At 38.1% G+C, this 24235-nt stretch overlaps 1 protein-coding gene across 2 annotated transcripts in view; it reads right to left on the bottom strand.

The window, feature by feature from the left end:
• The window catches only part of SUCLG2 (succinate-CoA ligase GDP-forming subunit beta), a 114076-nt gene that overhangs the window by 57789 nt on the left and 32052 nt on the right, over window positions 1-24235 (bottom strand). For both annotated transcript variants that reach the window (XM_048315765.1, XM_048315766.1), the window contains 2 exons: window positions 5518-5617; window positions 5300-5390 (listed from right to left, as the gene is read on the bottom strand). In XM_048315765.1, coding sequence (XP_048171722.1) covers window positions 5300-5390; window positions 5518-5617 — 191 coding nt within the window. The remainder of the gene's footprint in view (window positions 1-5299; window positions 5391-5517; window positions 5618-24235) is intronic.

The following is a 24235-nucleotide window of genomic DNA, read 5'->3' as shown; positions in this document are numbered from 1 at the left end:
ATTTGGAATCTATGAGTACCACATTAAAAGGGACAGAAATTGGCCCATACCAAGTCCTTGCTACGATTTTTTTCCCTCCTCCCAAAAACAACACAAAGTCCTTTCCAATTTAGCATTACAATAACTGTACCTTCCTCTTCACCTGAACTGTTTTTGCAGTAATTTAACAACAGCTATTGAAGCAATTTCAGAGACTGAGTAGTTCTACACTTGCAAAGGACTCACAAAACTGTTCTGATATATGAATACTAAATTTCCCCAAATATTCTTAATTTTAGGAAAAAATCTGCATATGATCATTAACAATTGTTTCCTGTGATCATAACAGATGCCATAATCTAAGGTGCAAAGACTGTAGTTCTGCTCTGCACGACAGTTTTGCTTTTCAATCTGAAAGTGAAGCAGCCACCTCTACAATTTAATTAGCACTACATTCTTCCTTAAGAGAGCTACTACTTCCCAACTTTCAATGGAAGTGGTAGAAATCAGGAAAATCACTTCCCAAATATGAATATAATTAAAAAGGATTAAGTAGCAACATCTTTCCAACACGGTCTGTTTATGAAGTGACAGTTTTGAACAATGATTGCAGACAAAGATCATTGCTGAATGTACCACAAGGAGAAATGAATTCTCTCAGTCAGCAGATCCAAGAGGCATTTTTATACCTGCAGCCTTAAAACTCTGCCAACCCAGCACAAGGTGCTCCATCAAATGAGTATTTCTGGGGTTTTCATAGTTCAAGGACTATAAACAAGAAAGATGCACTATACTTTCACCCAAGTCGCTTTTTTGACATTCTATTCCAGAGTACATAAAAAAGAATGTAGGGACTTTCTGCCAGGCAGTATGTATTAGAGAAGAGGAGAAAAAAGTGTAAGAAACAAGGAATCAAATAAAGCCCTCAGTGCTCAGAATTGAAGGAAAGATGAAATTTATTTATGGTCATTTTGACTTGGAAGAAATTTGCTTTATAGTAATTTTGTTTCCTTCTACTTTTACCTTGCTTTATTCATACAACATAAGAGGATGTAAAGGAATAGTTCAAATAAGCGACTGTTCAAAAAGGAAAGTAAAGAAAGCCAGGGTGAAGGAGAGAACCAAGAATGCAAAAAACTACTGCACTACTTAAAAGCATCTGCCTATTTTAGTTTACTACAGAGGGATGCTAAAAGACAACTTCAGAGACATAGCTTGGCTACGTGCCAAGATTTGTCAAATTAACGAGCAAGGGTAGGGAAAGCATCCTTGATTTGCTACTATTTTTACCTGCATCCAAGTTTTCACCTTCTTACATATCCTGCATCAATGTATCTGAAAAATGTGAGTCAGTTACTTTAGACACAGGTCATATACAACCAACTGATCCTGCTGGATCTTGTCAGAACTGTTCAGACAGTTTGTGGGAGCTTAGGGTGAGGGCCAGACTTAGGAGGGGAATACATTCAACAAGTTTTGAGGAATACATTTGCAGGCACAGCAGGTGGAACTAACATTATTAAATCAGGTACCTTCAACTGCAAATTCCAACTGGAGTGATTGTCCTCACTGTTGCTAATTAACAACGTCAACATCATCAGATACTTCTCTGTCTTAATTCACAAAACTACTGAGAGTCTACTTTGCAATAGGCAACCTTAGAACAAAAATTGTCAGACTTTGAAATATCTCTAATTTCTCCCAACAAAGTAACTTGTCCTCACCATCCTCCCTGTTTGAAGCAGAGCAAAGCCAGGGAAGTTGGTGTTCAAGGTCTTTAAACATTATTTGTTTAAGTCTACCTATCACTCACGTGACAGAACTAATGCAAACACATTGATGAACAGTTAAGAATAGTGAAATTGAATCTAGAGACTGTTGACTCTTCTCACATTTTGTCTGTTTTGCTTTTGATAAAGAATATGACACATCATTATCTGTTTACCATATCATATCTATATTTAAAATGTCCTGGGGAAAAATCAGTTTTCATTAAAACTTCCTGACAACTTCAAGCTTTCCTTCTTTGCAACAAATTGCTACCTAAAAGTTTAAGTCACACATCTAATTTCATGAGGGTAACTGTAACAGCTTTTTTTAAACAGAATCAAATATGCAAAATGTTCATTCTGTTATTGCTTGGAGAGAAAACACAGGTAGCGAATTCTCAGGTTGTCATGATAAGAGAAGACTGTCATCACAGATAGCCAGGCTCTCCAAATTCCAAACTGCCATAAGAGGATTTTATGTAAACTCACAAAACAGGTTCCAAGTTATGAGGGAATTGGAGATTGCTATTTATTTGAGAAACATCAATCTGAAGAAGCACAAACACACTTTAAATTCTGTAGCAGGTGCACAAGCTGAGAAAGAAAGCTGAAACCACCATTTTCTGTTTCATAATTATACTAATTGTAGAAAACCTCTACCTTTTACACCTTCCTTACAAATATATCTAAAAGGTACATGACTTCCACTCCCTGACTTGACACTAGCTCATTGATTGCCTCACAGAAAGCGACATAATAACTATTTTTCTTCTGAAAAATGCTTATTACTTAAATTTTTTAAAACATAGGAGTATTTTAAACTACTCAAACTTTCTAGAACACTGAAAAGTTTAAAAAGCACAAACCCTAAAAACATGCCTTTTCTTTTCTTCCTGAGATGCAATTTTCCTTAAGTACATGTAGACACACAAACTCTTCCATACATGCAGAGAGAAAGCACATGCCTTGAAATAGAACAAAAATGCCAGCGATTTGTTCTCATCTTTCCCACTGCCCTTAGCAAGCCCAAAGAGCCTGCCTGGCATTTTCAGTACACTAAGTTCCTGCTGCATTAAATGGTATCTCAGACATAGCTAAATTTATATGTTTAACAATATTACTGTAGTTTGCCCCTTGATTAAAATGTCAGTATTTGATTTTGTAATCCTGACTCTACAAACCCAAGTGCTTCAGCTCCTCTAACTACCTTAAAGATCCCAACATGAGCTAACTTTGTAAACAAGAAATGCTTTTAAAAAAGACATAATTTTGCTGGGAAATAGTTTTTTGATGACCTAGTGCATAATTTTAAATATGCTTTCTTCACTATCTAATAAGCATAACATTGTGCAAACTGCTACAAAATGAATTAAAGCAGGGTGTATGCTCTTACCATTAATTAGTAAGAATCAAAATCTCAATTCCAAAACTATAAAACATACTAGTTCAAAGCCAACATACTTTTAAAAGCCAACTCTATAATCAGAATGAAAGTCTATGACAGCAGATGATCAGCTTCAACCAGCGAAAAGCATCACATTGGTTTATCATGGATCAACATTAAAATACTTGCAAACCATCTCCTGAAGGGTTTCCCTGGAGCCCTATAGCAAAGGAAGAATACCCAGACTCTCAAGGCTGTACATAATCCTGTACCACCAAAATAAATATCTGAAGTTCAGTAGTGCAAACTTCACCTTAAACTTCACCTATGCCCCTGCTGCTTAGTCCTGCCTACTGTTCATTCATACAAACAAGGTGGAGGGGGAAGAAAGGAACCACAAGTTAAATATTCTATATCTACACTGTACATGGCACAAAAGTCATCCTAATATAAATCCTTTGAATAATCCACGTGAAAAACCCCCAACACCCACGCCCTTCTTCCATTTCTATCAATTGCAAAGAAAGTTAGAAGCTTCTTTTTCAGAACTGAATCTGTCAATGATGAACAGGATTGCAATCTGACAAAAGAGCAGAATCTGTGTATGGATGTATTCAAGGCAGGCCAACTAGGGCAAAAGAATAAAAACAAAGAACTTATAAAAGAAAGCTAAAATACTAATTTTCCCAAGCAGACTGCCTTAATATGGAAAAGGGATATCCTGTCTTATATCCTTAGTATTATCAGGATCTCCGACAGACATGCCTTAATGCTAATACTGTTTCTCCTATTTCAATATATAGTATTTCTTTTTAACAACGACTCTGAGGAGTGATGGTAATCTGCTCTCCATGCTCCCCAGGAGAAGAACTGCCTGAACACCTTCCTCCAGCCCTCATTAGACAGGATCTTTCCAGACAGGTGTTCCTTCCCCTTCTATGCTAATACACCAAGCTGTTCACAGGATATTAAATGTGAACTGCAGTTCCTTCAGCCCATGCCAAATTATTTCCTGGCATCAGATACAGGGTGGCTCTTGCCTACTAACCTGTATAAGGATTCTTGCTCAGTAAAACAAAGCAAGAGATAAAAACAGATACAGCAGACAGGCAATTGCCAGGATTTCCTGACTCACAGAATTTTACTAATTTGAAGGAGAATCTTGCTGAATCTTTACTTCTCTTATTTAGGCCAATACAGAGCAACCCATTTATGCTGAAGCGAATATTGGTGCCTTACAGAAAGCACCATCATTGGAAAATGAACTCCCATGTGCTACCTCAATCACTACCATGAACATATTTTGGTCTGTATCTGCAATAAGTAGGAAGAATCTCCTGTTCAGACACTTTTTTTTCAATTGAGATCATTCTCATGCAAACCTTTCAATACTTAAAGGGGGCTTAAAGATGGGGACAAACTTAAATACTTAAAGATGGGGACAAACTTTTTAGTAGAGCCTGTTGTAATAGGTCAAGGTGGTTCTAAAGTAAAGAAGATAGATTTCGACTACAAATAAGAAAGACATTTTTTACAGTGAGGGTGGTAAGGCACTGGCACAGGTTGCCCAGAGAGGTGGTGGATGCCCCATCCCTGGAAACATTCAAGGCCAGCTTGGATGGGGCTCTGAACAGCCTGATCTGGTTGAAGATGCCCCTGCTCATTGCAGGGGGTTGGACTGAAGGAATTTTAAAGACCCCTTTCAACTCAAATCATTCTGTGATTCATCTGTTGCTTTATTAAGACTTGCCCAGACCTGAGGGTGACTGAAATACAGATAATATTATTACTACAGGTAATCATGTATCTACTATTTCTGTAAGCAGAATGTTAATGAGCATGTACAGCTAATGCAATGTGAACTTATATCACCATTTAGTATGCATTTGATGGAAGATGAGCCTACGACAAAGGATTCCTTTCAATATACATGGCAGAAATCAATTTATTTTTTCATCAGTGGGTATGCCAAAATTGACGAACAAAATACATACACAAACAGAAAAAAGAAGTAACATTTTCCTTTTCTTTTTTTTTTCATCAATTAGATGCAATCAATCCGGAATTGGAGAAGGATTTAAAAAAAATCTACGTCATTCATCCCAGGTTATTAATGCAAAATTGCAGCTGAAAACAGTTTTCAACTTTTAAGAGGCTAAAATCTTACCTTTTTAACTGTCACACCATCCTTTGGAGTTTGCTTGGTTGACAGATTGTACCCAATCATCTGTTTAGCAAGCTGTTCAACAGTCTTAGGGCTACAAACAAAGAAAAAATGTTAGTTTATTGACAGATATTAAAATAAACAGTCCATAGCTATTGTAAATAGCCTAAATATTATACAAGGAGCAATTTATTTATGTTTCTTTAATTTAAAGTACTTACTCTTTAGTTAGATGAACTCCTCCTTTCAATCCACTATTGAAAATACCTTTCCCTCTCCCTCCAGCCAGAATCTGTGCCTTCAGAACAATTTCCTTTGCCTCTGTAAAAGAAAAGCACGTTGCAGTTCTGTAGTTTATCAATTATTGAGCTTGTTAGTATGAGATTAAAAAGCATTTCCAGGTTGGACTCTTTTAAAACAACAAGAAGTTGTTCATTACTAGTGAGAAATGAAACAAAAGTAAATTCATCACTTCTATAAAGCAACTTTGTTAAAAAAGAATTGCTCAAGGAAGTTAAGGGATGAATATACACAGCTTATTAGATGGATAAATATGTCGTTGCAGAGATCAGAACCATGCTGTTAAAGCTACACAGCCTGCACAACAAACCACACAACCAGCACAACTCCATGGCTGACACACTAGCATGGTTTTTAAACATATTTTGTCTTGAACACACAACAAAACAGTGCTCATCAAGGGAAATAAATTTGATTCTTTGCTCTGAACGCATGGAAGGAAATGTATGGGTGTGGTTCTTAAAGCAGAAATCCCTATTTCCAAAGGGCAGGTGAGAGCAGAGCAAGGGCAGAAGCTGTGAAAACATTTCATCTGTGAGGCATTACTTGGATCTTTGGCAATTTGAGTGTAACAGTCTCTTAGTAACAGGAAAGTGCAGCAAGACAGTGACAAAAGCAATTGCACCATGTCCTACATTCCAAACAAAAGCAATCCTGACATCCTTACAGAGTCAAACACGGGGGAAACGGCGAAGAGGAAACAACCAACCAAACCAAACCATCACTCATGATCTCTGCAGCTCTGGATCACAGCGACTTCTTGAGCCATGAACGCCTCTCAGGTGCCTTTCAGATGTTTATTATCACCAACTACTGTCACTTTGCACATTTATCATAATAGTGCTGGGTGCTCTGCAAAGTCTGACATCCTAATATTAACAGATCATTAGGTGTGCCTAGAAAAGGCTCATTGTTACCCTCTCCTGCAGTCTGTGGAAATCTCTTGATTTCAGTGGTGTTTGGATTACATCACACCTCAAACCATAATATTTTATCTAAGTATCAAGAAAACATAAGAATTTGTTGTTAAATTGACAAATTTACTGTTTAATTGGCACAGAGGATACAGATACTTTCATTCAAACACACACAGACTTTCTAGGCTGTAAAAACATTTTACAGATTATTAAATACAGGTTTAGAGGTGCAGCAATTTTTGGTGCAGACAAGCTCTGACACAGCATCATTTCAAATGCTTGTATAATAAATTTCAGCAGCTACAAAAAGAAACTGAACCTTAGAACAGAATAAATAATATGAAACAAATATTCTATTTAAGACAGGTATTGTACTTTAATACAGCAGTAATAATAGTAGTAGTAGTAGTTACTATTTCTATTATTACTGTTAATTATTTTTCAAATAGATACTGTACTAAGAGATGCTTAATTTCCAAGCTTCTTGAGGGTAAAATATCTCCATATGTTTATCCATTCAGTAACATTTGACATATATCACTCTGGACCTTAAAAGCATTCTCCTTGAAAATATTTAATGCATTTCAATATATTCATGTTCTGGGCTCCCTATTACTCATGCCACTGCAGGGCAGATAACAAGGAAATTTAAATGCAACAAAAAGTTTTATATCAAATGTTTCCTAAGCACACAAATTAAGATGAATTAAAACTATAAATCACTTTTCAACCTGCAGAAGCAAACTCTAAAAATCAAAGTAGCTGCTGTGATAAAGAATCTAATATGGTATTGTTAATAGATGCTGTAAGCATTTAATTAAATCAATTTTAGCTTCCAACCATCCCAACAATGTGAGCTTTGATTATCAGTGATGAGTGGTATCAGTTCTGGGAGTGATCATCACCCTCATTCCCAACCACCACATTGGTTCCATGAGCACCAATTATCTCCACTAGGCTTCAACAAATGAAGTTAGAGAAAGGAATTAATGTGTACATTTTTATAATCCACTAGAGGACCATCAAGGCAATACAGTAACTTCAGAAAAACAACTATCAAACCCATAAACAAACAGACACGAAAGTGAGCACAGCCACGTAAAGATTAGACCTGAAGAACTAATCAGTGCAGCAGCTCAGCAGAGCACAATAGAAGGTTCTTCATGCCCTGAAGGAAACCAACAGGAAGCAATTTAATTCCATAATTATTTGCCCAAACTCTGTAAAATGAAATAAACCATCCAGATCTCATTTTACAGTAACTAGGCTTGATCATTCAGTACTTACCAAGTTGATTCACTACTTAATGTCACCATCTTATTTAAAGAGTTGATTTCTAGAAATGCTCACACAAAATTTTTATGTTTGTTCCTGCCTGAATTCCCAAATTATGTTATGAAAGATCATGCCAAAACAAAAATGTGGGATTATCTAGAATATCTGAAGTAATTCACCTTCACTTGTAGGTTTAAGGAAAAAAAAAAAAAGTAAAAAAGGTACCCAAAGTCAGTATTAAATCCATTAAAACCAGAAAGGTGTAACTAATTTCTATTAATACCGTTCTAAACTGTTCTAGTAACACTGGAAAAATGTTTAAGCAGGACTGTGCAGTTACACATAAAGGATTTGAGGAGAACCTATCACAAGCAACATGTCTTTACATCACCATAAAGTACAGTACCACATTTTAAACAGCATTAAGGCTTCAACCAACTTCTGTGTATGGCCATTGACTGACCAGCCTTGTGTAAATTAAAACACAAACACAAAAACCCCAAAGAAAACCAAACAACACACCAGGCCGCTTCTTAAGTGTGCATATGTGGATTTTTAGTCACAGATTTATAATTTTCTTTACCGTGACAAAAAATACAAAAACACAACAGCTTTTAAGTGTCACTAATTTAGCAACAAATAGCTGCAAACTGCTCCATGCAGATTAATGACGCATTGCTGGTAGCAGCATGTGTTCTTAACTAATTATAACCCGAATACATTAATATCTCAGACTGAGCAGCTCTCACATTTGCCTTTTTTACACTAACCCATAGAGAAAGAGAGAGGTGCAGGTGTGGTGTTAAGGATATGGTTAAGTGGTGGACCTGGCAGTATTAGGTTAAATGGCTGGACTTGGTGATCTTAGAGGTCTTTTCGAAGCAAAGTGATTCCATGATTTCTAAAGAATCCTTTAAAAAATGGAACCAAAATACAGCTGGTCCCTAAGTCAGATGCCAATAAATAAGCAAGACCTTTACTCCTCCAAAGAATAGTCAGAATTCAAAATTTCAGAACTGTGGCTGACTCTACATTTCTAAAAAACTTTAACCACATAGGAAAAAATATTTTCTATAATAAATTCAGATGTTTCAGCAGGGCAGAATAGAACACTGAGGGACAAACAGCCTCTACATTGCATCCAACAAGACCTCTCCTTCCCTCAGTCAGCGCTGTGAATACAAACAGCAGTGATACTTCTTGCAATTGGAATAAGCTCAGTGCTATAATGAAAGCCTATTTAAAATCAATAAAATCAGTCCTGCTTTTGGGAGCTATGATTACTCTGGTCCACTGGTACTGCTTGCAGCAAAAATGAACAGCTTGTTCTCAGCCCACTGCTGTGCATATTTAACTACTGAATTCTTGATCGTGAAACAATATACTGAGAAGCAGAGTTCTGCTGGTTATATGCTATGCTAATTTATTACCTGTGAACAACTTTCCATTATTATTGATATGACTGTGTGGCTGCAAATTAGGCATGTTAACAATTACATTAAAATGTGCTGTAGCTTATCAAAAATAAACTGCTGTAAAGAACACACGATGTAGGACTGCACAGGAACAGGTCTCACACACTCCCTGTTTATGAACAAAAGGCTTTCTACCAGAGAGAACTCAGAACTACTTTGACAAGACCTCCCACACCACAGAATTATAGCTTGGGACAAAGGGAGGAGGTCTCACATGAATTCCCAATCAAACTTCTGTCTCACCATGCGACTTTCAGTGGTCTGGCCTCTCTGTTTGCAGGGGCTCTGTGTAAATGAATTACTGCCTGCACCTTCTTAAAAATGCAGAACTCATTTCACTACTACATTAGTGTATTTTTACCCCAGTGCAAGTCAACTGAGCACAGAAGGGTTCACTGCAAGCCCCTGACTCCAGTGTAAGTACTGCACCAGAAGCAAAGTGTCCCTGGAACATGCCCTGATCTCTCTTGGAATGAGCTTAGCACACATTGCAAAGTAGATGAGAGCAACCCACTGTCACGGGAGCCACACAATCAAAGCAAATTGAAGACATGCCAAATCAAGGTTTTACAGAAGCCCTGTCTCCTTACTGACCCAAACACTGAGTATAAAAACACACAAGAGCTGTGTCCACAAAGGCAGCTGGGTGCCAGGACGCACAGAAGGACCCCAGCCCACAGTGGCCAGGCAGAGGGTCAACGGTTTCAAGAACTTTGATGGTCACCCTTCTTTAGGTAAAATAATTAGGTTGTGCTTGATGAGCAAAACTCCTGGAGTGCTTCCTCCTCCCTGAATCCCAAAAGAGCCAGATGAGGTACAGGAATCTCCAACCAGCTCCAAACTCTCCACCCCACAAAGAGGCAGAGGGCAACCTAAACATGTATTTACCTGGTAAAACTGCTCTGAGGAAAACAAATCACTTCTTTCTTTGGACATGTGCAACTTCAAGCTTTGCTTTGGCCAGTCAGGCTTTAGTCCACATTTCTCTCATGGCTGTCTAGAATATGACTGCATGAAGGATGGGCTGGAACTCTCACTGGATGACCAATTCCATCCCCCAAGCATTTATGCTGAACACTGATTTCCTAAAAACAGAAGTAAATTCAGTGCTTCCTTTCCATAAGCAAGGGGTTTTCCCCCACCCTGCTTCATAGTTTTGCTCTCATAACATGACATTTGAAGAAAACAAGGCAGACATTACAGACGTTTTCTGACAGCAATTATGCCTTATTTTGGATAGCACAAGAACTATCAGGATACCAACAAACCCCAGAACACCTACATGCCATTCCTACTTGTCTCCTCACCAGTGTTGATGCAAACCCACAAATGCTCAAGTGTCCTGTAAGGGTTCTAAATAATGTCCCAAACTGCATCTCTGCAGCTCAGAGCCTTCCTTCCAGAACCCAGGGTTCCCCTTACAAGCCTTAAAAGGGTCCAGTTTGGATTGGTTTTGGGTTTTATTACTTACATCTAGCTGATCCAACAGTAGGAAAACCTACTTTCTGGGGTCTCATCTGTCCTGTTTTATTACTGCTGCTTCTTTCTTGTTTTAATGCTACCCCTACCACCTGAGTTTCCAACTTCCCTTTGGGCAAGACTGGCTATAATTAATTTTCCAAATTTCTGCCACTCTCTTACACTGCTCAGGCAAGACCCTGTCAGGAGCTTATTACATTTTAGCACCACTCCTGGCCAGAGACATTCTGTAGACTTAGTCCAGCAAGGAAGGAAGGGAGAAGAATAAAAGCAATAAGGAAGACCATAACAAGAAAAATACAATAATACAAAAACTATAGTAAAGCTTATTTTTCAAACTGAACACTGAATCTTAAAGTTGCTAAATAACTTTTCACATTTTGGGTCTCTTTACAACAACTTGGTCTAAAATCTGAGACACCTTTTCCCAAGTATTGCTACCACTTCCACTGCTCCCCATCTTCTGAGAACTGCAGGGATGCAGCATCCGCGGCAGTTCCCACGCTCTGCCAAGCGAGCAGATTGAGATGAAAAAGAAGGTGTGCACAAGATGCCTCCCACATCTACAAAACTATTGTTGTGCTTAAAGGCCTTTTGAATGAAGATAAACAACTGATTTCCCCCCTTTAATTTAAACTCTCTTCCTCTGTTATTTTCATCCTTCTGCTCCATAACACCAAAAGAATTATGTTCTTACAAGCCTACTTTCTACAACCTTTGGGTTGCAGACTAGTTTAGAATGAAAGTTAAATAAATCATCCTTTTTATAACTCCATACTTTTGAATATATTGTATATTTATTGCTAGATTATAAGCCTCATTAAAATCTATAATGATAAATTAGTCAGTCTCTTGATTCTGTCACTAGTATTATTAATTGCTTTCATAGCCATTACTACACACTTCACCGGTGTAGATAAAATCAGCTAAGCTAAAGCTCACTCTCAATATTGCAGTCTTAAACCTTCTCAGAGTAAAAGTAATCAAGTATTCACACATCCTACATATAAGTTAAACCTGATAAATTACTTATACAGCAAACGGAGCCTCACTAGATCCAGCAGCACCACTATAATGTATGGAAATATATGCACATTAAGGCAGGGATCCAAAAGAAACAGTTCTCATATTGAAACTGTTCATTGTATGTGCTTGTTTGAAACTCCATGGGATATCTTACTTCTGACTTTTTCAGCTTTTAACAGCTTCTTTTTTCAACCTAACTTCTCATTATTTTTTACATAAATTTCCTCTGTAATAGACAAAGGGCTTAGAAAAATGAGTATTTTCACATTTGCTTACAAACTTGAGAGTAGATATGGTTTGAAACTCAATCAAGAAAGGAACAACTTTGTCCTTTTGTGGAAGAGCACGGAAGTTCACTGACAAGAGAGAAAAAGCTCTTTCTGCCAGGTCTAAAGCAACATCCATTCTATGGGAAAAACAGAGAAAGGCAATTTCTGTAACCTGCAGAGTCATCCTGGTGTCCTACAGCATATAAATAGCAAATACTGAACAAAAATGGAAAAATCCATGCAAAGGGATCCAGGGTCCTTCCATCATTATACCCAACAGGTCCATTTTTGCTACTTTTAGACTTCAAAATATTCTTTATATTATGCCCAAGCCAATACTATTTTTCTCCTCTTCTGATGATTTCACTTTAAGAGGCTGCAAAAGCAAGCAAAGAAAACCTTTCCTTCTGTATTAGTCACAATCCCTATGACCTGACAATACCACCATGGAAGCTTCTCAGGATACTCTATTAAGCAGTAAGAAACCTGGGGATGCAAATTCATATGCTTTAGTAGACCAGCTTTCCTTATAAAATACATGAATAAATCACAAGACTTGATTTCTAAAACTGTCGTTCAAAAATTTGTCAGTTTTAACAGATTCTTATCAAGACATTTCTCTCTATCCCTCCCATTTCCCTAAACTACAAAAAAAAAAAAAAAAGTGAAACGAATACACTGACAGTTTTCTTTGCATCTTTACCTTTTAAAGCTTACAAGGATTTCAAGTTTTCCTTGCCAAAATAACATGCAAACCTTTTTTTCCCCCCCAGTAAAATATATTTTAAAGCTAGCAGACTCAGGCAGATCAACTGTGTCCTAAATTCTTGACTGCATACCATAACACGATTTGTTTTAATACAATTCAGGGAACAGGCTTTATGCAATCTGTAGTGTTGAAGTCAAGCAGCCATTAGGAACAAACACTGTTCTCGCCCCTTGCTGCAACAATACACACACCTGCTTTCCTGGAACGTGTTCAAAATTTCATTCTTTCTGATTATATGTAAGGCACAAGAGACACAAAGCCTTCTCTGACTGATTCTAATTCTTTTATCCATTATTGAACTGCAGAGATGATTTTGAAAAACCTGTATGTAGTGTCAAATACATAAAAACCGAGGCACATATATTAGAGTTTTTTTTCACACTTCACTTTTAATCATAAAGCAGTTGTTGTAGTTGGAGATCTTCTCAAAACTGGAGCATGAAATAAAAAACCTAAGCAAGAAACCAGGGAGTTCACACGGTGAAAAAGCAAGTTAATATGAATCATAGAATCACAGCTGGTTTGGGTTGGAAGGGACCTTAAAACCCATCCCATTCCAACTCCCCTGCCATGGGCAGAGACACCTTCCACTATCCCAGATTGCTCCAAGCCCCGTCCAACCTGGCCTTGGACACTTCCACGGATGGGGCAACCACAGCTTCTCCTGGCAACTTGTTCCAGTGCATCACCTCCCTGATGGCAGAGAATTTTTTCCTCATATAATGTGGATACAATATTGCTGCTAGCAAGAACTTTCTTGCTTCTTTCTAAGCCTGTGGGATACCTTTCTCTGTCACGAAGAGCTTAGCAGAAGTTCTATAAACTATGAACACCTGCGACCTTGTAGAACTATGTTAATGGTACAATAGAAAAATATTTTGACAATGGATGTTTAGGATTTTAGCCAGTCAACCCAGGGGGTGGCTGATCCTTTGTTCAATTAGACTATGAAGAAAAAAGTCTATAAAAGAGTTTGTAAAATAAATAAATAAATCAATCTTGCTGCACAATTCCTGCCTGCTGGATCTTCTCTCCTCTCCTCTCCTCCCTACAGCTGTGGGATACAGTAATAATATAAAACCTAAACTTACTCTCTTTCATATATGAAAATATGCAGAGAGTAAAGACAACTGCAATGTTACCACCACCCCTTAAGAAGTGTTAACAAATCCATACTGTAATATGTGACAGCTGAACCCTGTTCAAGTAGAGACTTGATAATTAGCCCTTTGCCAAGCAGTCTTTCCATACAGGCCTGCTATGCCCAGCAGGATCCTTAAAAGTAAGCATTAAAATGGAAGCCAAAGCTTAAAGAAAAGTGGAGGACATCACACAGTGGAGGCTGGGCATCCAACAGCCTTCGAAAGCACGAGGAACAGGCCACAGGCTCAAAGGGAGATATCTCAATGTGCATCAACTTTAGATCCAGTTTCTGCAAGGCTGCCAATACTAGGCCAGGACCAAATTCCTTCAAAGGGATTCATCCTCTCTTGCTGCCTTGTAAAAGCTGAGAGAAAGTGATGTGACAGGTAGCTATGTGCATGCACTGCCCCACTTCAAGGGACCTCACTTCTTTACTGACCACCAGTGGTCATTTCTCCTCTTTACAATAATTTACAGTGACACAATAGAGATGCTTTCATCAAACAGGTAGTTACCTGCTTAATTCTAAGCATACACTAATGCCAGCTTGGCATAAATATTTCCCTCAGTGGGGCTTTGACACATTTCATGAAGAATTTCTTAATGAAGCTCCAAACCCAAATCTCTTCTACAGTTTGCATTTTTTACCCAAAGCAATGAAAATACTGAACAGCTCTTAGCTGAAAATTTACATTTTTAGCAAAATTAACATTTCTCTCCCAGAGACAGTTCCTGTTATACAATTCTACTCTAACTCTTAGCCTTGTGTCCCTTAGTTTTTGTTTCATTGTGTAGGGCTGCAATAGATACCACACATTTTGATGTTCAGACCATAAATAAATCAATCCACATCCAAAACTAGAAACATGCAAAAGAATAGCAAATCTGGCAGTATTTTGATCTGAACCAAGCCCAGTAGGATTGAAATGTCCTCCAGTAGCCTGATTCATTATCCAGCTTATTCAGCGGAATTAAGTACAAAGTTTTCAATGTATTGCTGAAATAATTTATGGAGCCTCTGAAGAGAATCATGCTAGACTGGTCATTAGCTGGGAAACATCTGGATGGGAAAATGATCACACTGAAGAATTTATGTCTGCCTCAGTAGTGCTAAAGACAGAAAGCTGAAAAGTATTACTTTGGAGCTGTTATTCTACATATGCCCTTGATTCTTTGCCCTGATTTTGAAGCAAGACACTGATTTGCCACCGCCTGCCAAAACTAACCCAAAATACCTGACTTTCCCCTCCCCACAATCAATGACCACCAACAACCCCTTCCCAACCTTCTTCACAATTTACAGACAGAAATCACATACTTAAAAGAGGACTTTTTAAGACCCCAGTATTGGGCACTGAGATGTAGCCTCATTTACGAAGTACTTTCTATCTGAAGAAGAAAATCAGACTCCACAATGAAAATAAACACTATCTCAATTTAAAGACAGAATCTTTTTCCAGCACAGCTTCTAACAGACACCTGACATCAGGTGTAAAAGCCAGATGGAGAAGTCCAGTAACTGAGATGCTGGGGTGAGGGATTGCACAGGGCTACACGACGTTCAAGTTCTTTTGCAGGTAAAAGTGGGACTAAAATGATGAACAGGTATAGCTCTGGCTATCTAGAGTAGCAATGAATTTTACCCAGAGTGAAAAGAAAATCCAAGAATCAGGAACAGAGTTGATTCTAATGTTTCCTTCTTGTCAAGTGGAGGTTAACTACTCTGGGCAAAAGCTCATTCATTTCCAGAGCTCCAGATCTAGAAAACAGAGGTATCCAGAAACAGACAGAGAAAACTCACCACATAAAGGTTTAAAGAATACAGGAGGCAATGGAACACAAACATGAATGGAGAAATATCTATTTAAAAGATAGAAACACTGCAACCGGAATAACCACCATATTTACTCTTGGAGATATTTTCCTGCACAGTTTGCATAAAAACCTTCTAAGGATTCCTGTTGTTAAGATTTCATGGTATCTAGCTTTTAATTGCATAAAAATTCCTACTGCATTAAGCAGTATTAAAAGAAATATTTTAAACTAAAATCCTCTGGCAACTGGTAAATATTAACTACTGAAGACAGATGAAGTTTCAGTTGTGGTAAGCACCTGTGTTTATAACTTAATGTCAGAAAACACCAGTAATCACTGAGCCCAAGTAGTAAGGGAGAGAATGCACCATCATCCTCCTCTTGTTTTTGTTTATTCATCACATATGTGAAATAGAAGCAATTGCCAAAATAATCTAATACTGGGAAAAGGTTAAGAGGAGACCTATTATAAAAATCTTTAATATCTAATTCAGTATTTCAGACTCAATTACTCCATAAAAAGGCCATCTCCCTGATCAATGATACACCAGTTAATTTAGATTCAATACCCAAAAAATTTTATTTAGAACATAGTTTCAAATCTGTATTACCTAAACAATGTTGTTTTTACAGATTTATAAAATTACCCAACCTATCCAATTCCTTCTCACACATACAGTCAAGACATTCAACATAAACCCATCCAGAACACATTCCAACAGTGTATCCCTGCCAATATTAATTAGCCTTCTAAGAAAAAAAACCTTATTTTGGTTATTTTTTCTACATTTCTTTTTTGTTCTGTGATATTTTTCTTAGTATCACATCATCTGCAGACACTTTTCAAAAATGCTGAAGAGAGGCAATTTAGGGAATGCTCCAAATAAGGGGGAGAAAAAACCCGATCCTGCTGTGCTTTTCATAGCTTGGTAATTTTTATAGTCTTTCATCTAGTGATGTATCCTTTTTTCGCACCATTGTATTAAGAGTCTTCAGTTTTGAATGTTTGGTGGAAGTAAGATAATGAAAACTTTATAGATTCAGCTCTGAAAGCTCACTGCTTATTAGGACAGGTTAAGAGAGAAAAAAATTAGGTTTAAAGTGTTCCCATTAGTTATTGAATGTAAGCCACAAAAAAAAAAAAAAAGCACAGAACTTTGAACAACTTAGTTGGGTTGACCAAACAAGTTTCTACTTGAAAGATGAAAATAAAAAATGGGACAAGAGATTTTTGTCCTGAGATGAGCCTTTAATTCATAAACCACCTAGAAGAAAATATTAATTATTGAGAACACATGGTAAAGCAAGTGCCAAAATACATGTTGTATCCTTGATTTTCACCAGTAGCTTTTTAGCTGAGCCATTCATGACCATACCCAGTACCAACACATGCAGCTTCTTGGCTCGGCCTCTCTCTGCCACTTTGTTTTCTCAGTGGTTTTATAAGGAGTTGCTTTTTATTATATGCAGCTACAACATGATCTGTATGAGGACACTGGACAAGCTGTTAGCTCCATTAACTTAATAATAGATTTCTGAGTGTGATTTCCTATTAATTTCATTTTCCTCATTCTATGAGAAGCCAAAATTACAGACAGCCATATGGTGCTTCATAAACAACAATTAAAAGTTATTTTCTGATTTTTAGGCACTAAAAAAAGCCCATAAAAATACATATGGTTGGAATGATATAAAGGAAATTATGCTTTGGAATGTCTGCATATGTCTAAGATGCTCCAAACACTTCCTCAGCCTTTTTCCCATTCACACATTTCTGGTCCATGCCAGCCACTGGAGGTTACAATTAATCACAGTGAATGCCTCAAAGATCACAATTAAGATTTTTCTTCTAGAAGTGGGACTTCACAACAACAGCTGGTATGAATTGTGTAGCACAACCTGTGTTGTGACTCTGATACTCTTCATCTTTACCCACTCCATGGATTTGCTAACAGGATGGTTCCTGCCCAGCCAGAAGGATCTGGCAGAGCTCTGCCAGGGAAATAACATCCATGGGTCAAAATTGGACTGGGAGCCTGTCAGCTCATTACAGGCCCTGTCATTTTACAGGGACTAAGAATTCCCATTACCTAACACAGCAGCTGAAAAACCATCCTACTCCAAATCATTGCAAGCTGCTGCTCTAAATGACCCCACAACAGCCACCTTCTTCTTCCCTGCCCTTTATTACACCTTGTGTATGTGCTGATTGGAGAGCAATTTGGTCTGAGAGTCCCATCTGAGTACCTGAAGTTACATAAAATCTTGACGTCTCTTACTGTAAAATGGAAATAAAAAACTACCTGCACCATCGGAATGGTTATTTTCATAAAACATCTGTAAGGGGAGAAACTCCTTAGAAGCATCTGGGAGAACTGCTTTTACTGCAGTCCTCTACTGGAAGTCAAGCTAATGGGCAGAGTCTCTGACACACACACATATACACATATATATATATATACATAGTATATTGGTTTATACACACACACACAGAGATCAGTTGGTGCAATCCACTTCAGAGGTGGGTCAATTCAGGCAGTCCACTGCTTCCATTTACTTTCCTTGGTATTTCATGCTGGCATTCCCTTTAGATTTTCCAGAACCTGCAGCTCAGCCTACACAATTCAAGCCAAGCTAGAACATGATACACAATAGTAGAAAATATTTGAAAGCAACCTGGTGCAGAGCAGGTCTCCACAGATGCTTCCTCAGCAGAAAAGAGCCACAGCCCTTTTGCAGGATACAGCACCTCAGAGATAATCACATTCGTTTGTCCATTCTGCCTTTCAGAATTTCTTTGAAAAGTTTTGAACTAAAATACCACTTTTTGCTAGAGAAAACAGATACAGTCTGAAAGAAGATTACAATTTCCTAAGTAACCCTGGTTAAGTGCACATTTTCCCCAATTAATGGGATAGATTTAAGTATTTCCTGAAGATCTCCTCTTAAGAGGCCTGCAACTAATTAGCTGATTAAGGCTACACAGAGAAACAACTGTGTTTCATATTTCGAGTTGTAGCTATCCAACAAAACCATGGGAAAATTTCCATCTTACAAGGTAATTTTAAGACTTTAATTTATGAACAAATTCACCCTGGATATACATCTTTACACCATTGTCTTAAGAGTCGTGATGTAATGAGTTATCTGGCTGGGAACACAGGGAGGAGAATTCAAATTCTCTGGTGTTGGCTTACAGGGCAAAGACAGAATCAGTAACATTCTCTTTGGTTGCTAATGCAGTCCCAAGTAAAAAAGAGCAAGAAAACCCCAGGGGTTGAATTTTAACAATTCCACAGTAAAAATAAAAAATGGTTCTATCTTAGAAAACCCAAATGTTAATCAATAGGAGGTTAAAGGTTACTCTCTCAGCATTAGGGACATTATAAAATTTATTGATGTTTTAACTCCCAAAAAATATTGAAAATCAGCATTTTACCTTTACAGAACGCTGCTAGTAAAATTGTCCATCTTGGTATAGAGTCACTTATCCCAGAATGACAAGGATATTGCAGTAATTATCAACCACACTCCCAGTTTTCCTGTTTTTTCCCCTAACACAGAGTACCACGTCCTAAACAAACCTACATGAATCTAAACCATTCCTTATTTTCTTCTTGTGCACTTTTTTAAACACTATCTATTTTTTTCTTCTTTGTATGTACAAATTCCTTTGTTTCACAAGGAAAGACTTTTTCAAATTCATCACAAAAGTAGCTGCTGTGATATTAAGAGATTTTTCTTCAAAGTAAATTGCATGCAAAGCCTCTGGACTAGAGTTTTAAAGCCAAGTAATCTGGATACACAAGAAATGAAATCTGATAATGCACATAATAATTTTTTTTTACTTTATTACCATTGATCTGAAACTGAACATCTACAATCACGTATTTTCTTTCAATTGACTAACATTGAAGTGCTTTTCTGACATTACCTTGGCTCATTTCTGCAGAACCAAGTCTGCATTTGTTGAAGGAATTTTGAAGCAGCAGCAACTAAATTGAGGGTAGGTCCTACTCACTTGCAGCCTGTAGAAAGGTTGAAATATCAACAATTTCCTGAGTTTTCAGCATAGGAAACATTAGGAGGCAAAGAGATTTAAACAAAACCCCAGCATGTTACAGAACAATAGCCTGAGCAAAATTAAATATTCCACCCTCCAAGGCAGCCTGTGTGGAACCCACAGGGCCAAGCCAGAAGACAAAACAAGACATAAAGGTCCCCACCCTCAGGGCAAAGCACTGTCACTGTGCTTGTAACCCAGGAAAACTGCAGGGGGACAAGGGACCTGGCAGCATGAGAGGAGTATCAGGGATGAACAAGAACATTTGTGTGAAATCAAGTAATTTCCCCTAGGAGTGCGTTGTTTCATAGCTCTGTCCAGGGCAGCTCTGGAGAGAAGCTCCAGACAGCAGTGCAGGAGAGGTGTTGATAGAGAGAACAAGACATCTGAGCCTCTGACCTTGGCCACCCCGGCCAGTCACATGTGCTCCATGCAATAAGCTTTTCATAAAGCTTTCAGCTGCCCCAGACCTAATGAAAGAAGAAGCAGGACAACAAAGAGTGCATTACTTTCAGCAGAGAGCTACAGCCAGCCTCTGCTCTCCTGTCTAAGTGAAGTGAGAAAGTGGCACAATGACACTTCCATGGCACTGCAGACTGAGCAGGTGGAGTTGCCAGTTTTCTGTTGACATCTCCCAGGAACTCTCCTGTTACACAAACAATTAATGAATAGACAAAGAAAGAAAAATCTTGCAAATGAGCACAGTTACAAAATTTCACTACTATCATCATAATTTTCCTACCTGGCTTCTTACCACTCACCTAATTCAGAGCACTTTGTCATCACAAATTAAGATTTAACTGCACAATAAACAAGCTGCAAGCAGTTTGAAATGCCTCAAAATCTACACAGATCAAACATACAGACATATTTTATTGATTATATAATACTGACATCAGCCTTACAAAGCTATTATGCAGGCACACAAATTTAAGGCCTTAAATCACTGGATTTGCTTTCAAAACTTTCCTTGGACACACCTGATGAGGAGGAGGTGGTCTTGGAGCTAATCAGTGCTTGAGGAAAAAAATCACAGGCTTTATAAATCACTGGTCATCTGTGCCAATTATCTGGAGGCACTTTCTAAAGGTTCTGTTTTTCAAATGCTACAGTGCAGAGTGCCCTTCCCTGCAAACACTCCCGAAAGTCCCAGAGCTGACAGCTACAGTTGCTGCTTTTGAAACTTGGGACCATCTGTATTTGAAACGAGCATTCTGTACATAGTTATTTGCATCCCTACCATGCCAAGACATGCCAAACACAGAGGCCCAAATGCAAATGCATTCTGCCTGCATGGGTAAAGACCTAACACACTGATACACAACATACAGACAAAAACACTTTCCTGCAAAGATGTGCCTTGAGTCAGATGCAGCCTGTTTATTTTATAGTTATAATACCTGTTGCTGCCTATTCCGAGCTTCCTTTCCCCCTCCCCAAGACAAGCCAGGACGTGCCTCTGCCATGTGCTCTGAACCCCTTTGTTCCAAGTGAGGACAAAACCAAATGTAACTCAGACTCTTTAGCAGTGTCTGACTGGCCGCTCACCCCGGCCTGCCCCCAGTCTGCCCCTTTCCCCTTCTCCCAATAAAAGAAAGGACCTGAGAGAGGGCCTGCGCTCTTTGGCTTTGCATTCCTTCTGCGAACATCTGCATCTGTCTCTGTTTGAAAGCTTCTAATTGCAGGAATTAGGCAAACTGAAGGCTATATTTCTCCCTCTTTGCTTCTGCTGGTGGTATCAGCTTTGCAGCTGCCATTTTGCCGCTTTCAGAGCTACTGAAACGCTGGATTGCCCGTGCTGCCTCTCTAGGGTGCCCGAGGCTTTCTAAGGCATTGAACTATGAGCTTAGCCGGTAAAAAGCTGTGAGTATTTCCACAAATACCCATTGAATCAACATTCAGTATGGTTAAAAAATTGATGTCTACACAGTAATTCTCTCAAAAATGTGAAAATACATTAAAATCAAATACTTTTATAACTACTTTCAACTTTTTACATTTATGCAGAAGATAATATACTTCATAAAAGCTTTTCAAGCTGTTTTTCAGTTTGGGGTGCTTTTTCATTTGTGTGTTTTAAAGAGTTTTCACACTCCTCCTTTCTGTTTTTCCTGCTGACACTTTAATCTCCTCTTGTAAATATGAGCTTATAACAATAAATCATGTTTTATTTATTAAAGATATAAACAGGAATCAATACAAAGCAGGAAAGCCAATCTCCATAAAGTTTCCCTCCACAGTGACTAAAATTAGTTTTCATATGAAGATTTAAATGTGAATCCAGTTGGCATTTAAGCAAGAATAAAAATATTTTCTCTCTTGCATTACATAACATGCTAAAAAAAAAAGTACCAGCTTTGGCCATTTCTAGTGAAGTAAAATCAATGACAATTCTTTAAAACATAAGTATTCTGCAATGAGGAACCTGACACATCTGAGAACTGTTGCCTATATTTGCACCAAAGAGCTCCACAAATTGCAACATAAAGTAGCATTTTTTTACTTTTATATTCAGGTCACTTTTAGTCCCAACATCGTTGATTCAGAGATACAACAAAAAAAATACCCTTGATTCTTCTGTAAATATATTCTGCTTGGAAAAGTGCCTGTATGAAGCACACCAGGGAACAGGAGTGCAAGCAGCCCACATCACCTTGCCCTTTGTTTAGATTGTCAGTTTTTCCTTTTGATCTTTCTTTGCAGTTGAGGAACCAAAAATTGATTTTCCCAGTTGAACGAAGGTAGAAAAAGGACAATGTTTTATTTAAGATCCTTCACTCCTGCACATAAGCCTATTTCTTCCTTTATATACAAAAGAAACTGTCTTTTTGTTCTTTTAAAAAAGTATTTCCAAGTGGGGAATGCTTTCAGTGTACTGACTCTGGATTCATAACAAAAAAGGGGGAAAGGTGTTTAAAAATCCAAATACTGGCCTCTTGCAGAGAAGCACACACACCTCAGGAACCTTCTAGAGGTACAGAAGCTGAGCTTCAGGGAAGCAGGTCACACTTGTTAGGCGTTTGCATAAACCTAAGCCATGAGCAATGTTACACTCAAAACCTTGTTTCTGGGCAAAGAGAAAACACAATTTACATATTTAGACACATATAAAGCCAAGAATATATTATAAATATACCCATGATCTCAACAGTGTCTTTTTTTTATTCCAGATTTACTTATTATAGAACAAGAATAAATGCTTTTATGTGCAGAAAAACCTCTGTAATAATGCAGTTAAAATTCTTATACAACTATTTCCTAATTGCTACCTTTTTTCCTGGTGTTATGCTCATTCTTCCACTGCACTTCAGCATCCAAAGGTGGACAGTTTCATTCTGGTCTAGGGCTGTTCTTTGTTGGAGTTCTTTGTTGGGAAGAATATGGTATTTGTTTTGATGGTTCCTTCTTCCTCACTCTTTTAAAATGGGCTCTTTCTTCCCACTCATCCATGCTCCCTGAGTTTATTTGTATACAGTGAGTGGGAGGGACATTAGATAGCTGAGACACATTTTAACCCACTGTGAGACCAAAATTATTGAATTTACTAATTAATTTATTTGATTGTTGTCACAACTTGTATTTCAGAATAATGTGTTGATATAGGCAGAAACCAACATTCCCTAATACCTGTGGGTATTACTGGTACTCCTGGACCACAAACTTCCTGTGTTACTTGCACAAATTCTTATTAAGTCTTTTAAGAAATGTGAGCTTACAAACTGCTGACCTGCTCCTGAACCTCGCAGGAAAGCTGAGGACACACAAATGCCCACTGAGAAGCACAAGAACCTCCTGCCAATTGCAGGTTTCCCAGTGCTTCCCTTGACTACTCCAGTCTTTCTAATCTCTCTTTTCCTGTGAACTTAGAAGGGTTTACATAGCTTTGCTCAAGCATTTCATTTGAATCAATTCAGCACCTGATGCGTCACACAGGACTCTGTTCAGGCCAGTTTGCTGGATAGCATTGCAAATTCAATGTAATTATGATCCAGCGGGCTGTAGTGAGGCCAACCACAGCTCAGCTGAAACCCAAGGAATGCAATCTGTGATTCTCCTTAAGATACATGATCAGCGTTTAGGACTTGGAAAGAGCAGGAAGGGTACATATGACAACCAACTTCTAGTACTCAATAGGGCACTTTGCAGTTAGTTAAAAGACAGAGAGCAGTACGTACATTCACAAGGCACATGGCACAAGTCTCAATAATTAATACCGCTGCCCTGCTTAATTAGAAGCCCACATGCCTTTCTCACACAACAGCCCTTTCCCAGTCCTTTGAGAGAATATAAACATGCTACCCCCTCAGTTCTGACAGCTTAGCATTGGTATCTTCAGCTCCAATCACCACTTCAGCAGAAAATATATAACTATATACATTAAACTTCATGTTTTACAGGTTTCATAACAT

Source organism: Corvus hawaiiensis, chromosome 11 (genome assembly GCF_020740725.1).
Source record: "Corvus hawaiiensis isolate bCorHaw1 chromosome 11, bCorHaw1.pri.cur, whole genome shotgun sequence".
NCBI lineage: Eukaryota > Metazoa > Chordata > Aves > Passeriformes > Corvidae > Corvus > Corvus hawaiiensis.
This window is presented reverse-complemented; position numbering and strand designations above follow the sequence as displayed.